Consider the following 15,448-nt stretch of genomic DNA (forward strand, 5'->3'; position numbering starts at 1 on the left):
TGGATAATCCCCTTGCTCTCTGGATATCCCCCAGCTCTGTGGATATCCCCCAGCTCTGTGGATATCCCCCAGCTCTACGGATATCCCCCAGCTCTGTGGATATCCCCCTGCTCTGCGGATATCCCCATGTTCTCTGGATATCCTCCTGTTCTCTGGATGTCCCCCAGCTCTGCAGATATCCTCCCGTTCTATGGATGTCCTCCCTTTCTCTGGATGTCCTCCCTTTCTCTGGATGGCCTCCCTTTCTCTGGATATCCCCCTTTTCTCTGGATATCCCCCTGCTCTGCAGATATCCTCCTGCCCCTGTTTCCGTCTGTTCTGCGCAGAATCCTGGCCAGTTTGTGATGTTGGAATGTTGGGGGGTCAGGCCGGAAGTGACGCCGATGCGGCCGGCCCCGCCCCCTGGCCGTCACTTCCGTGCGGGCGGGGAGATGAGAAGATGGCGGCGGAGCGGGCGGACGGGAGCGGGTCGGGGTCGGGGCCGGGCGGAGACTCGGGCCTGGAGCTCGGGCCGGAGCAGCTTCACCAGGACAACCCGCTGCTCAACCTGCCCATCGTCGCCATCGACTCCGTCCTCGGATTCCTGTCGTACGACGAGATCAGCGGCCTGCGGCTGGTGAGGGGCCGGGGGCCGGGCCGGGGATCAATAACACCCCGGGGATCAGGGGCCGGGCCGGGGATCAATAACACCCCGGGGATCAGGGGCCGGGGGCCGGGCCGGGGATCAATAACACCCCGGGGATCAGGGGCCGGGCCGGGGATCAATAACACCCCGGGGATCAGGGATCAGGGGCCGGGCCGGGGATCAATAACACCCCGGGGATCAGGGGCCTGGGGCCGGGCCGGGGATCAATAACACCCCGGGGATCAGGGGCCGGGCCGGGGATCAATAACACCCCGGGGATCAGGGGCCGGGCTGGGGATCAATAACACCCCGGGGATCAGGGATCAGGGGCCGGGCCGGGGATCAATAACACCCCGGGGATCGGGGGCCGGGGGCTGGGCCGGGGATCAATAACACCCCGGGGATCAGGGGCCGGGCTGGGGATCAATAACACCCCGGGGATCAGGGGCCGGGGGCCGGGCCGGGGATCAATAACACCCCGGGGATCAGGGATCAGGGGCCGGGCCGGGGATCAATAACACCCCGGGGATCAGGGGCCGGGCCGGGGATCAATAACACCCCGGGGATCAGGGATCAGGGGCCGGGCCGGGGATCAATAACACCCCGGGGATCGGGGGCCGGGGGCTGGGCCGGGGATCAATAACACCCCGGGGATCAGGGGCCGGGCTGGGGATCAATAACACCCCGGGGATCAGGGGCCGGGCTGGGGATCAATAACACCCCGGGGATCAGGGGCCGGGCCGGGGATCAATAACATCCCGGGGATCAGGGGCCTGGGGCCGGGGATCAATAACACCCCGGGGATCAGGGGCCTGGGGCCGGGCCGGGGATCAATAACACCCCGGGGATCAGGGGCCGGGCCGGGGATCAATAACACCCCGGGGATCAGGGGCCTGGGGCCGGGCCGGGGATCAATAACACCCCAGGGATCAGGGGCCGGGCTGGGGATCAATAACACCCCGGGGATCGGGGGCCGGGCCGGGGATCAATAACACCCCGGGGATCAGGGGCTGGGCTGGGCCGGGGATCAATAACACCCCGGGGATCAGGGGCCGGGCCGGGGATCAATAACACCCCGGGGATCAGGGGCCGGGCTGGGGATCAATAACACCCCGGGGATCAGGGATCAGGGGCCGGGCTGGGGATCAATAACACCCCGGGGATCAGGGGCCGGGCCGGGGATCAATAACACCCCGGGGATCAGGGGCCGGGCCGGGGATCAATAACACCCCGGGGATCAGGGGCCGGGCCGGGGATCAATAACACCCCGGGGATCAGGGGCCGGGCCGGGGATCAATAACACCCCGGGGATCAGGGGCCGGGCCGGGGATCAATAACACCCCGGGGATCAGGGGCCGGGCCGGGGATCAATAACACCCCGGGGATCAGGGGCCGGGCCGGGGATCAATAACACCCCGGGGATCAGGGGCCGGGCCGGGGATCAATAACACCCCGGGGATCAGGGGCCGGGCCGGGGATCAATAACACCCCGGGGATCAGGGGCCGGGCCGGGGATCATTGACCATGAAAACAAATGCTGCGGAATCAGAGTCTGGTGAAGGGTCGGAGTGTCTGGAACGGGAGGTCAGTTCCCAGGTGAAGGGTCTGAGTGTCTGGAACGGGAGGTCAGTTCCCAGGTGAAGGGTCGGAGTGTCTGGAACGGGAGGTCAGTTCCCAGGTGAAGGGTCGGAGTGTCTGGAACGGGAGGTCAGTTCCCAGGTGAAGGGTCGGAGTGTCTGGAACGGGAGGTCAGTTCCCAGGTGAAGGGTCTGAGTGTCTGGAACGGGAGGTCAGTTCCCAGGTGAAGGGTCGGAGTGTCCGGAACGGGAGGTCAGTTCCCAGGTGAAGGGTCAGTGTGTCTGGAACGGGAGGTCAGTTCCCAGGTGAAGGGTCAGTGTGTCTGGAACGGGAGGTCAGTTCCCAGGTGAAGGATCGGAGTGTCTGGAACGGGAGGTCAGTTCCCAGGTGAAGGGTCAGAGTGTCTGGAACGGGAGGTCAGTTCCCAGGTGAAGGGTCAGAGTGTCTGGAACGGGAGGTCAGTTCCCAGGTGAAGGGTCGGAGTGTCTGGAACGGGAGGTCAGTTCCCAGGTGAAGGGTCGGAGTGTCTGGAACGGGAGGTCAGTTCCCAGGTGAAGGGTCGGAGTGTCTGGAACGGGAGGTCAGTTCCCAGGTGAAGGGTCGGAGTATCCGGAACGGGAGGTCAGTTCCCAGGTGAAGGGTCAGTGTGTCTGGAACGGGAGGTCAGTTCCCAGGTGAAGGGTCGGAGTATCCGGAACGGGAGGTCAGTTCCCAGGTGAAGGGTCAGTGTGTCACTCAGGGTTTGAGGTGCTCTTTTTGATATAATTAATGACCTGGACTTGGGTCTCGATGGTATAATTTCAATGTTTGCAGATGACCTGAAACTCGGAGACATAGTAAACAATGTGGAGGATAGAAACAGACTTCAGGAGGGCACAGACAGACTGGTGGAATGGGCAGACACACGGCAGATGAAATTTAACACAGAGAATTGTGAAGTGATTCATTTTGGTAGGAAGAATGAGGAGAGGTAATATAAACTAAATGGTACAATTTTAAAAGGGGTACAGGAACAGGGAGAGCTGGGGGTTTATGTACACAAATCTTCGACAGTGGCAGGACAAGTTGAGAGAAGAGTGTTAAAAAAGCATTGGGATCCTGGGCTTTATTACTAGAGGGATAGAGTACAAAAGCAAGGAGGTGGAGGAAGAAATATGTGAGCAAATATGTGAAATGAGTAAAGGCCATAGAATAATAATCATGGGAGATTTTAACTATCCCCAAATAAACTGGCAAGAAGAGGTAGGTAAAGGGGTACAGGGAATGGAGTTTTCACAATGTGTGCAGGACTCCTTTCTTACCCAGTATGTAAAAAGCCCAACAAGAGAGGAAGCACTGCTGGATCTAGTAATGGGAAATGAACCAGAACAGGTAAGAGAAGCGTAGGGGAATATCTAGGCAATAGCAACCAAGAGGAGGACATAAATAAGACAAAGACCAAAGTAATAAATGGGGAAAAAGATGATTTTCAGGGGGTGAGAATGAATCTACGCAAAATAAAGTGGAAAAATTTACGATAAACAAAGAAATAAAACAGCAGTAGGAAACATTTAAAACGATCAATAGAATCCAGGAGAAATATATTGAACACAAAAGCAAGAGAAAAACTAGCATTACAAACTAGTAATGATATACCATGGCTATTACACTGTAATAGTGCCTCTGCCTCTAGTATCAGATGTAAGGAATCTTACAACACCAGGTTATAGTCCAACTGTTTTATTTGAAAATCACAAGCTTTCGGAGGCTTTCTCCTTCGTCAGGTGAGTCTAATATCAGAGGCACTATTACATATATGTATAAAAATTCATTAGAAAAGGGAATAGTGCCAGAGGACTGGCGGACAGCTAATATGATTCCTTTATTTAAAAAGGGAGACAGAACAAGTCCAGGGAACTATATATCAGTTAGCTTAACGTCAGTGATAGGAAAGATAACCTTGCTCAAAAATGTAATAGAAAAACATCTGGAAACTGAAAATATAAAGAATAGTCAGCATGGATTTCAAAAGGTGAGGTCATGTTTGACAACCTTGTTGAATTGTTGAATTCTTTGAAGTAGTAACAGAAAGGGCAGACAAGGGTAATGCAGTAGATGTAATATATTTGGATTTTCAAAAGGCCTTTGATAAGGTACTGCATAGTAGACTCATGACTAAGGTCAGAGCAAGTGGAGTTGGGACAAGTAGCAGAATGGATAGCAAGTTGGCTACAAAACAAAACAGAGTAGGGGTCAAAGGTAGTTACTCAGACTGGCAAAAGGTGGGAAGTGGTGATCCACAAGGATCGGTGCTGGGACCACTGTTCACTATTTACATAAACAACTTGGAATCGGAAGTACAATTTCAAAATTTGTGGATGGCACCAAATTGAGGAGTATTAACACTGAGGAGGACTGCAACAAAATACAGGAAGACATTAGTAAACTTGCAGAATGGGTGTGTCATTGGCAAATGAATTTCAATACAGATAAGTGTGAGGTATTACATTTTGGTAGGAAGAATAAGGGGGCCACATACTGCTTGGATAAGAGTCTAATTGGGGTCGAGGAGCAGAGGGATTTGGGGGTTCAGATACACAAATCACTAAAAGTAGTGACGCAGGTATAAGGCCATAAAAAAAAGCAAACCAAGCATGGGTTCATTTCTAGAGGGATAGAATTAAAAAGCAGAGACATTATGCTAAACTTGTATAGAAGCTTGGTTAGACCACACTTGAGTATTGTGAACAGTTCTGGTCTCCCTTTTATGAAAAGGATATAGAGGCACTGGAGAAGGTGCAAAAAAGATTTACTCGGATTATATCAGAACTAAGAGGTTGTACCTATCAGGAAAGATTGAGCAGGCTGGGGCTCTTTTCACTGGAATAGAGAAGACTGAGGGATGACCTGAGGTCTTTAAGATTATGAAAGGTTTGATGGGATAGACATCGAGAAGATGTTTCCACTTGCGGGGAAGACTAGAACTAGGGGCCATAAATATAAGATAGTCACTAATAAATCTAATGGGGAATTCAGGACAAACCTCTTTACCCAGAGTGGTTGGAATGTGGAACTCGCTACCACAAGGAGAAGTTGATGCATTTTTTTTATTCGTTCACGGGATGTGGGCGTCGCTGGCAAGGCCGGCATTTATTGCCCATCCCTAATTGCCCCCGAGAAGGTGGTGGTGAGCCGCCTTCTTGAACCGCTGCAGTCCGTGTGGTGACGGTTCTCCCACAGTGATGTTAGGAAGGGAGTTCCAGGATTTTGACCCAGTGACAATGAAGGAACGGCAATATATTTCCAAGTCGGGATGGTGTGTGACTTGGAGGGGAACGTGCAGGTGGTGTTGTTCCCATGTGCCTGCTGCCCTTGTCCTTCTAGGTGGTAGAGGTCGCGGGTTTGGGAGGTGCTGTCGAAGAAACCTTGGCGAGTTGCTGCAGTGCATCCTGTGGATGGTGCACACTGCAGCCACAGTGCGCCGGTGGTGAAGGGAGTGAATGTTTAGGGTGGTGGATGGGGTGCCAATCAAGCGGGCTGCTTTGTCCTGGATGGTGTCGAGCTTCTTGAGTGTTGTTGGAGCTGCACTCATCCAGGCAAGTGGAGAGTATTCCATCACACTCCTGACTTGTGCCTTGTAGATGGTGGAAAGGCTTTGGGGAGTCAGGAGGTGAGTCACTCGCCGCAGAATACCCAGCCTCTGACCTGCTCTCGTAGCCACAGTATTTATATGGCTGGTCCAGTTCAGTTTCTGGTCAATGGTGACCCCCAGGATGTTGATGGTGGGGGATTCGGCGATGGTAATGCCGTTGAATGTCAAGGGGAGGTGGTTAGACTCTCTTGTTGGAGGTGGTCATTGCCTGGCACTTATCTGGCGCGAATGTTACTTGCCACTTATCAGCCCAAGCCTGGATGTTGTCCAGGTCTTGCTGCATGCAGGCTCGGACTGCTTCATTATTTGAGGGGTTGCGAATGGAACTGAACACTGTGCAATCATCAGCGAACATCCCCATTTCTGACCTTATGATGGAGGGAAGGTCATTGATGAAGCAGCTGAAGATGGTTGGGCCTAGGACACTGCCCAACCAGTGTCTAGATAAACATGAGGGAGAAAGCAATAGAAGGATATGTTGATAGGGTTAGATGAAGTCAGGAGGGAGGAGGCTGGTGTGGAGCATAAACACTGGCATGGACCTGTTGGGCCGAATGGCCTGTTTCTGTGCTGTACAATATTTGTAACTATGCTAAACCTTTATAAAACACTGGTTAGGCCTCAGCTGGAGTATTGTGTTCAATTCTGGGCACCACACTTTAGGAAGGATGTCAAGGCCTTAGGCAGAGGAGATTAGAATGGTACCAGGGATGAGGGACTTCAGTTATGTGGAGAGACTGGAGAAGCTGGGATCATTCTCCTTAGAACAGAGAAGGTTAAGGGGAGATTTGATCGAGGTGTTCAAGACCATGAACGGTTTTGACAGAGTAAATAAGGAGAAACTGTTTCCAGTGGCAGAAGGGTCACAGGACACAGATTTAAGGTGATCGGCAAAAGAGACAGGCGACATGGGGAAACATTTTTTTACGCAGCGAGTTGCAATGATCTGGAATGTGCTGCCTGAAAGGGTGGAAGCAGATTCAATAGTAACTTTCAAAAGGGAATTGGATAAATACTCGAAGGGAAAAAATTTACAGGGTTTTGAGGAAAGAGCAGGGGGAGTGGGACTAATTGGATAGATCTTTGAAAGAGCCGGCACAGGCACGATGGGCCGAATGGCCTGCTCCTGTGCTGTACCTGTTATGAACATCTGTGTTTTCATACCCTGGAGAGCTGGAGGTGGGAGCCTGTCGGTCATTTTCTTGTGTCCTTTCCCCAGATGTGTAAGCGGATGGATGCAATCTGCCAGCGGATGCTGAACCAGGGCTTCCTGAAGGTTGAACGGTACCACAGTCTGTGTCAGAAACAGGTCAAAGCACAGCTGCCACGGTGAGTAACCAGCGGGGTACCGGACAGTCCTCACCACAGCAGCACCTTCCAGCCTTCAAAGATTCATCTGCCAGTAAAAGTGGAAGAGCAACAGATCCTCCACTGATCATTGGGAATCCAGGTGTGGAGAATTGGGGTGATGAAGGAAAGGGTTCCAGGCACTGTGCCCTCCAAGCTCCGTGGGTGCCCAGCAGTCTGTTGTGGGCCGCACATTTAAACATTCCATCTGCGTACCAAACCAGTGCTCTTGGCCCCTCCCCCCCCGCGCCGACCGGCCCGCGGGCCCCCCCCCAAGGTGGACTGCTCTGCCTCTGGTGCTCGGGAGTGTCTGGAGGTCCGAGTGTCCTTTCCTGTGGCTCAAGCCCCAGCCGCTGCATTGTTTACTGTGTTGCTAGGAAACGCAGTCAGCTAGCAGCTGATTGGTTGTGTGGAAACCAGACCACGAGGTAAAATCAAAACCGATGCGTTTGTGGCCAATCAGGGACCGGGCATCTCCACCCAATCAGGGACCGGGCATCTCCACCCAATCAGGGACCGGGCATCTCCACCCAATCAGGGACCGGGCATCTCCACCCAATCAGGGACCGGGCATCTCCACCCAATCAGGGACCGGGCATCTCCACCCAATCAGGGACCGGGCATCTCCACCCAATCAGGGACCGGGCATCTCCACCCAATCAGAATTGAGGGGCCCTGACACAGAGGCAACCAAAACTAATGAGACCCTGCAAGATGCACAATTGTAATGCAATAATTTTATAAACCCTGCTGAGGATTCAATGGAGGTGGGGGGGGGTGGCGGGAGGAACAAGAGCTTTAGTGAAACTGTTCCCTATCCCCAAATTCTCAGTGACTGATTTATCAGCTGTTTTGTATTTCTGACAATTTAAAAATTCTGATTATTTCTGTTTGAATCAAAGTGTGTGCAGTCATTAAGTTGATTCAATAAAAAGCTGATTGGAATCGTTCCCATCAGATAATTTTTAATAAAATATAACAAGACTGGTCTGCACAATCCTAGTGCAACTTAAGAAACCCATTTCATCAATTATATATATTTATCAGCCAACATAACATTAAATTGTAACAATTATCCATTATTTCGTACATTTGTTCTGTTTGTTATTTACCCTGAATAATGTTTTCCAAAAAAATGTTCTATTTAAAGTTGTGATTTTTTTAACGGTGGCACACAGCCTTTATATCTGTGCACAAATTCATTCCCCACATGGCCGAAAAAAATGAGAGGCAACGTAGGTTACAGGAGGGTCACGGAGATGAGGGTCTGGGAGGAAAGGGTTACAGGAGGGTCGGGGAGATGAGTCTCGGAGAGGAAAGGGTTACAGGAGGGTCGGGGAGATGAGTCTCGGGGAGGAAAGGGTTCCAGGAGGGTCGGGGAGATGAGTCTCGGGGAGGAAAGGGTTACAGGAGGGTCGGGGAGATGAGTCTCGGGGAGGAAAGGGTTACAGGAGGGTCGGGGAGGTGAGTCTTGGAGAGGAAAGGGTTACAGGAGGGTCGGGGAGGTGAGTCTCGGAGAGGAAAGGGTTACAGGAGGGTCGGGGAGATGAGTCTTGGGGAGGAAAGGGTTACAGGAGGATCGGGGAGGTGAGTCTCGGAGAGGAAAGGGTTACAGGAGGGTCGGGGAGATGAGTCTCGGGGAGGAAAGGGTTACAGGAGGGTCGGGGAGGTGAGTCTTGGAGAGGAAAGGGTTACAGGAGGGTCGGGGAGATGAGTCTCGGGGAGGAAAGGGTTACAGGAGGATCGGGGAGATGAGTCTCGGAGAGGAAAGGGTTACAGGAGGGTCGGGGAGGTGAGTCTCGGAGATGAAAGGGTTACAGGAGGGTCGGGGAGATGAGTCTCGGGGAGGAAAGGGTTACAGGAGGGTCGGGGACATGAGGGTCGGGGAGGAAAGGGTTCCAGGAGGGTCGGGGAGATGAGGATCGGAGAGGAAAGGGTTACAGGAAGGTCGGGGAGATGAGTCTCGGGGAGGAAAGGGTTACAGGAGGGTCGGGGAGGAAAGGGTTACAGGAGGGTCGGGGAGGAAAGGGTTACAGGAGGGTCGGGGAGGAAAGGGTTACAGGAGGGTCGGGGAGGAAAGGGTTACAGGAGGGTCGGGTAGGAAAGGGTTACAGGAGGGTCGGGTAGGAAAGTGTTACAGGAGCGTCGGGGAGATGAGGATCGGAGAGGAAAGGGTTACAGGAGGGTCGAGGAGGAAAGGGTCAAAGGAGGGTCGGGGAGATGAGTCTCGGGGAGGAAAGGGTTACAGGAGGGTCGGGGAGATGAGTCTCGGGGAGGAAAGGGTTACAGGAGCGTCGGGGAGATGAGTCTCGGGGAGGAAAGGGTTACAGGAGGGTCGGGGAGATGAGTCTCGGGGAGGAAAGGGTTTCAGGAGGATCGGGGAGATGAGTCTCGGAGAGGAAAGGGTTACAGGAGGGTCGGGGAGATGAGTCTCGGGGAGGAAAGGGTTACAGGAGGATCGGGGAGATGAGTCTCGGGGAGGAAAGGGTTACAGGAGGGTCGGGGAGATGAGTCTCGGGGAGGAAAGGGTTACAGGAGGGTCGGGGAGGTGAGTCTCGGGGAGGAAAGGGTTACAGGAAGGTCGGGGAGATGAGTCTCGGGGAGGAAAGGGTTACAGGAGGGTCGGGGCGGAAAGTGTTCCAGGAGGGTCGGGGAGGAAAGGGTTACAGGAGGGTCGGGGAGGAAAGGGTTACAGGAGGGTCGGGGAGGAAAGTGTTCCAGGAGGGTCGGGGAGATGAGTCTCGGAGAGGAAAGGGTTACAGGAGGGTCGGGGAGATGAGTCTCGGGGAGGAAAGGGTTACAGGAGGGTCGGGGAGATGAGTCTCGGGGAGGAAAGGGTTACAGGAGGGTCGGGGAGATGAGTCTCGGGGAGGAAAGGGTTACAGGAGGGTCGGGGAGATGAGTCTCGGGGAGGAAAGGGTTACAGGAGGGTCGGGGAGGTGAGTCTCGGGGAGGAAAGTGTTCCAGGAGGGTCGGGGAGATGAGTCTCGGGGAGGAAAGGGTTACAGGAGGGTCGGGGAGATGAGTCTCGGGGAGGAAAGGGTTACAGGAGGGTCGGGGAGATGAGTCTCGGGGAGGAAAGGGTTACAGGAGGGTCGGGGAGATGAGTCTCGGAGAGGAAAGGGTTACAGGAGGGTCGGGGAGATGAGTCTCGGGGAGGAAAGTGTTACAGGAGGGTCGGGGAGATGAGTCTCGGGGAGGAAAGGGTTACAGGAGGGTCGGAGAGATGAGTCTCGGGGAGGAAAGGGTTACAGGAAGGTCGGGGAGATGAGTCTCGGGGAGGAAAGGGTTACAGGAGGGTCGGGGAGATGAGTCTCGGAGAGGAAAGTGTTACAGGAGGGTCGGGGAGGAAAGGGTTACAGGAGGGTCGGGGAGGAAAGGGTTACAGGAGGGTCGGGTAGGAAAGGGTTACAGGAGGGTCGGGGAGGAAAGTGTTCCAGGAGGGTCGGGGAGATGAGTCTCGGAGAGGAAAGTGTTACAGGAGGGTCGGGGAGGAAAGGGTTACAGGAGGGTCTGGGAGGAAAGGGTTACAGGAGCGTCGGGGAGATGAGTCTCGGGGAGGAAAGGGTTACAGGAGGGTCGGGGAGATGTGTCTCGGGGAGGAAAGGGTTACAGGAGGGTCGGGGAGATGAGTCTCGGAGAGGAAAGTGTTACAGGAGGGTCGGGGAGGAAAGGGTTACAGGAGCGTCGGGGAGATGAGTCTCGGGGAGGAAAGGGTTACAGGAGGGTCGGGGAGATGTGTCTCGGGGAGGAAAGGGTTACAGGAGGGTCGGGGAGATGAGTCTCGGGGAGGAAAGGGTTACAGGAGGGTCGGGGAGATGAGTCTCGGGGAGGAAAGGGTTCCAGGAGGGTCGGGGAGATGAGTCTCGGGGAGGAAAGGGTTACAGGAGGGTCGGGGAGATGAGTCTCGGGGAGGAAAGTGTTCCAGGAGGGTCGGGGAGATGAGTCTCGGGGAGGAAAGGGTTACAGGAGGGTCGGGGAGATGAGTCTCGGGGAGGAAAGGGTTACAGGAGGGTCGGGGAGATGAGTCTCGGGGAGGAAAGGGTTACAGGAGGGTCGGGGAGATGAGTCTCGGGGAGGAAAGGGTTACAGGAGGGTCGGGGAGATGAGTCTCGTGGAGGAAAGGGTTACAGGAGGGTCGGGGAGATGAGTCTCGGGGAGGAAAGGGTTACAGGAGGGTCGGGGAGATGAGTCTCGGGGAGGAAAGGGTTACAGGAGGGTCGGGGAGATGAGTCTCGGGGAGGAAAGGGTTACAGGAGGGTCGGGGAGATGAGTCTCGTGGAGGAAAGGGTTACAGGAGGGTCGGGGAGATGAGTCTCGGGGAGGAAAGTGTTCCAGGAGGGTCGGAGAGATGAGTCTCGGGGAGGAAAGGGTTACAGGAGGGTCGGGGAGGAAAGGGTTACAGGAGGGTCGGGGAGATGAGTCTCGGGGAGGAAAGGGTTACAGGAGGGTCGGGGAGATGAGTCTCGGGGAGGAAAGGGTTACAGGAGGGTCGGGGAGATGAGTCTCGGGGAGGAAAGGGTTACAGGAGGGTCGGGGAGATGAGTCTCGTGGAGGAAAGGGTTCCAGGAGGGTCGGGGAGATGAGTCTCGGGGAGGAAAGTGTTCCAGGAGGGTCGGAGAGATGAGTCTCGGGGAGGAAAGGGTTACAGGAGGGTCGGAGAGGAAAGGGTTACAGGAGGGTCGGGGAGATGAGTCTCGGGGAGGAAAGGGTTACAGGAGGGTCGGAGAGATGAGTCTCGGGGAGGAAAGTGTTCCAGGAGGGTCGGATAGATGAGTCTCGGGGAGGAAAGGGTTACAGGAGGGTCGGGGAGGAAAGGGTTACAGGAGGGTCGGGGAGATGAGTCTCGGGGAGGAAAGGGTTACAGGAGGGTCGGAGAGATGAGTCTCGGGGAGGAAAGGGTTACAGGAGGGTCGGGGAGATGAGTCTCGGGGAGGAAAGTGTTCCAGGAGGGTCGGAGAGGAAAGTGTTACAGGAGGGTCGGAGAGATGAGTCTCGGGGAGGAAAGGGTTACAGGAGGGTCGGGGAGATGAGTCTCGTGGAGGAAAGGGTTCCAGGAGGGTCGGGGAGATGAGTCTCGGGGAGGAAAGGGTTACAGGAGGGTCGGGGAGATGAGTCTCGGGGAGGAAAGTGTTCCAGGAGGGTCGGAGAGGAAAGTGTTCCAGGAGGGTCGGGGAGATGAGTCTCGTGGAGATGAGTCTCGATTTCAGCAGATTGATGATGATGTGATGAGTTTTAACACAACAGCCAGTTTGATTGGAGCTGAGGAGGAATGGGAGAGAAATGAAAGGACGAGTTGCATTTATTGAGAGCGTTTCACCATCTCAAGACATCCCAAAGCACTTTTCAACAATGAAGTACTTTTGAAGTTGAATCATGTTGGAAACATGGCAGCCAATTTGCACACAGCACGATCCCACAGTGATGTGGTAATGACCAGATGATCTGTTTTGGTGATGTTGGTTGAGGGATAAATATTGGCCAGGACTCTGGGGAGAACACCCCTGCTCTTCTTCGAATAGTGCCATCGGATCTTTTATGTCCACCTGAGAGGGCAGACGGGGCCTCGGTTTAACGTCTCATCCGACAGATGATAAAGGGTAGCCCTGATTATAGCCGAGCCGATGAAAGAGAAGCAGGAAAGATTGAAAGGCAAGAAAAGGAACTTAACTCCCTGTTGCTTTCGAACTTTGCTGAGGTCAGCGTGAGAAAGGCTAATTCTCCAATTCTCTCTTCTGACAGGCGGGAGTCAGAGCGTAGGAACCACTCGCTGGCACGTCACGCAGATATCTTGGCAGCCGTGGAAACCAGACTGTCCCTGCTCAACATGACGTTCATGAAATATGTCGACACCAATCTCTGCTGCTTCATCCCTGGCAAGGTAGGTGAGAAAAGGGACAGAGTTACTGTATATCTAACCCGTGCTGTACCTGTCCTGGGAGTGTTTGATGGGACAGTGTAGAGGGAGCTTTACTCTGCATCTAACCCGTGCTGTACCTGCCCCGGGAGTGTTTGATGGGACATTGTAGAGGGAGCTTTACTCTGTATCAAACCCGTGCTGTACCTGCCCTGGGAGTGTTTGATGGGACAGTGCAGAGGGAGCTTTACTCTGTATCGAACCCGTGGTGTACCTGCCCAGGGAGTGTTTGATGGGACAGTGCAGAGGGAGCTTTACTCTGTATCTAACCCGTGCTGTACCTGCCCTGGGAGTGTTTGATGGGACAGTGTAGAGGGAGCTTTACTCTGTATCTAATCCGTGCTGTACCTGCCCTGGGAGTGTTTGATGGGACAGTGTGGAGGGAGCTTTTTTTTTAGTTGTTTATGGGATGTGGGCGTCGCTGGCGAGGCCGGCATTTATTGCCCATCCCCAATTGCCCTCGAGAAGGTGGTGGTGAGCCGCCTTCTTGAACCGCTGCAGTCCGTGTGGTGAAGGTTCTCCCACAGTGCTGTTAGGAAGGGAGTTCCAGGATTTTGACCCAACAATGATGAAGGAACGGCAATATATTTCCAAGTCGGGATGGTGTGTGACTTGGAGGGGAACGTGCAGATGGTGTTGTTCCCATGTGCCTGCTGCCCTTGTCCTTCTAGGTGGTAGAGGTCGCGGGTTTGGGAGGTGCTGTCAAAGAAGCCTTGGCGAGTTGCTCCAGTGCATCCTGTGGATGGTACACACTGCAGCCACTGTGCGCCGGTGTATCTAACCCGTGCTGTACGTGCCCTGGGAGTGTTTGATGGGACAGGGTAGAGGGAGCTTTACTCTGCATCCAACCCGTGCTGTACCTGCCCCGGGAGTGTTTGATGGGACAGTGCAGAGGGAGCTTCACTCAGTACCTGCCCCCTGCTGTACCTGCCCTGGGAGTGTTTGATGGGACAGTGTGGAGGGAGCTTTACTCTGCATCTAACCCGTGCTGTACCTGCCCCGGGAGTGTTTGATGGGACAGTGTAGAGGGAGCTTTACTCTGTATCTAACCCGTGCTGGACCTGCGCTGGGATTGTTTGATGGGACAGTGTCAAGGGAGCTTTACTCTGTATCTAACCCGTGCTGTACCTGCCCTGGGAGTGTTTGATGGGACAGTGTAGAGGGAGCTTTACTCTGCATCTAACCCGTGCTGTACCTGCCCCGGGAGTGTTTGATGGGACAGTGTAGAGGGAGCTTTACTCTGTATCTAACCCGTGCTGTACCTGCGCTGGGATTGTTTGATGGGACAGTGTCAAGGGAGCTTTACTCTGTATCTAACCCGTGCTGCACCTGCCCTGGGAGTGTTTGATGGGACAGTGTCGAGGGAGCTTTACTCTGTATCTAACCTGGTCTGTACCTGCCTTGGGAGTGTTTGATGGGACAGTGTAGAGGGAGATTTACTCTGTATCTAACCCGTGCTGTAGGTGCCCTGGGAGTGTTTGATGGGACAGTGCAGAAGGAGCTTTACTCTGTATCTAACCCGTGCTGTACCTGCCCTGGGAGTGTTTGATGGGACAGTGCAGAGGGAGCTTTACTCTGTATCTAATCTGTGCTGTACCTGCCCTGGGAGTGTTTGATGGGACAGTGTGGAGGGAGCTTTACTCTGTATCTATCCCGTGCTGTACCTGCCCCGGGAGTGTTTGATGGGACAGTGCAGAGGGAGCTTGACTCTGTATCTAATCCGTGCTGTACCTGCCCTGGGAGTGTTTGATGGGACAGTGTAGAGGGAGCTTTACACTGTATCTGACCCCTGCTGTACCTGCCCTGGGAGTGTTTGATGGGACAGTGCAGAGGGAGCTTTACTCTGTATCTAACCCGTGCTGTACCTGCCCTGGGAGTGTTTGATGGGACAGTGTAGAGGGAGCTTTACTCTGTATCTAACCCGTGCTGTACCTGTCCTGGGAGTGTTTGATGAGACAGTGTAGCGGGAGCTTTACTCAGTATCTAACCCGTGCTGTACCTGCCCTGGGAGTGTTTGATGGGACAGCATCGAGGGAACTTTACTCAGTGCCTGCCCCCTGTTGTACCTGCCCTGGGAGTGTTTGCTGGGACAGTGTAGATGAAGCTTTACTCTGTATCGAACCCGTGCTGTACCTGCCCTGGGAGTGTTTGATGGGACAGTGTAGAGGGGGCTTTACTCTGCATCTAACCCGTGCTGTACCTGCCCCGGGAGTGTTTGATGGGACAGTGTAGAGGGAGCTTTACTCTGTATCTAACCCGTGCTGTACCTGCCCCGGGAATGTTTGATGGGACAGTGTAGAGGGAGCTTTACTCTGTATCTAATCCGTGCTGTACCTGCCCTGGGAGGGTT

General features: G+C 54.3%; 1 protein-coding gene across 1 annotated transcript in view; it reads left to right on the forward strand.

The window, feature by feature from the left end:
- Positions 1-430: 430 nt before the first annotated feature.
- The window catches only part of fbxo28 (F-box protein 28), a 51,435-nt gene continuing 36,417 nt past the window's right edge, over positions 431-15,448 (forward strand). The window contains exons 1-3 of the mRNA XM_067977165.1: positions 431-616; positions 7,054-7,163; positions 12,924-13,062. Of these exons, the coding sequence (XP_067833266.1) occupies positions 440-616; positions 7,054-7,163; positions 12,924-13,062 (426 nt within the window). The 5' untranslated portion in view covers positions 431-439. The remainder of the gene's footprint in view (positions 617-7,053; positions 7,164-12,923; positions 13,063-15,448) is intronic.

This window comes from Heptranchias perlo, unplaced genomic scaffold, assembly GCF_035084215.1.
Source record: "Heptranchias perlo isolate sHepPer1 unplaced genomic scaffold, sHepPer1.hap1 HAP1_SCAFFOLD_131, whole genome shotgun sequence".
NCBI lineage: Eukaryota > Metazoa > Chordata > Chondrichthyes > Hexanchiformes > Hexanchidae > Heptranchias > Heptranchias perlo.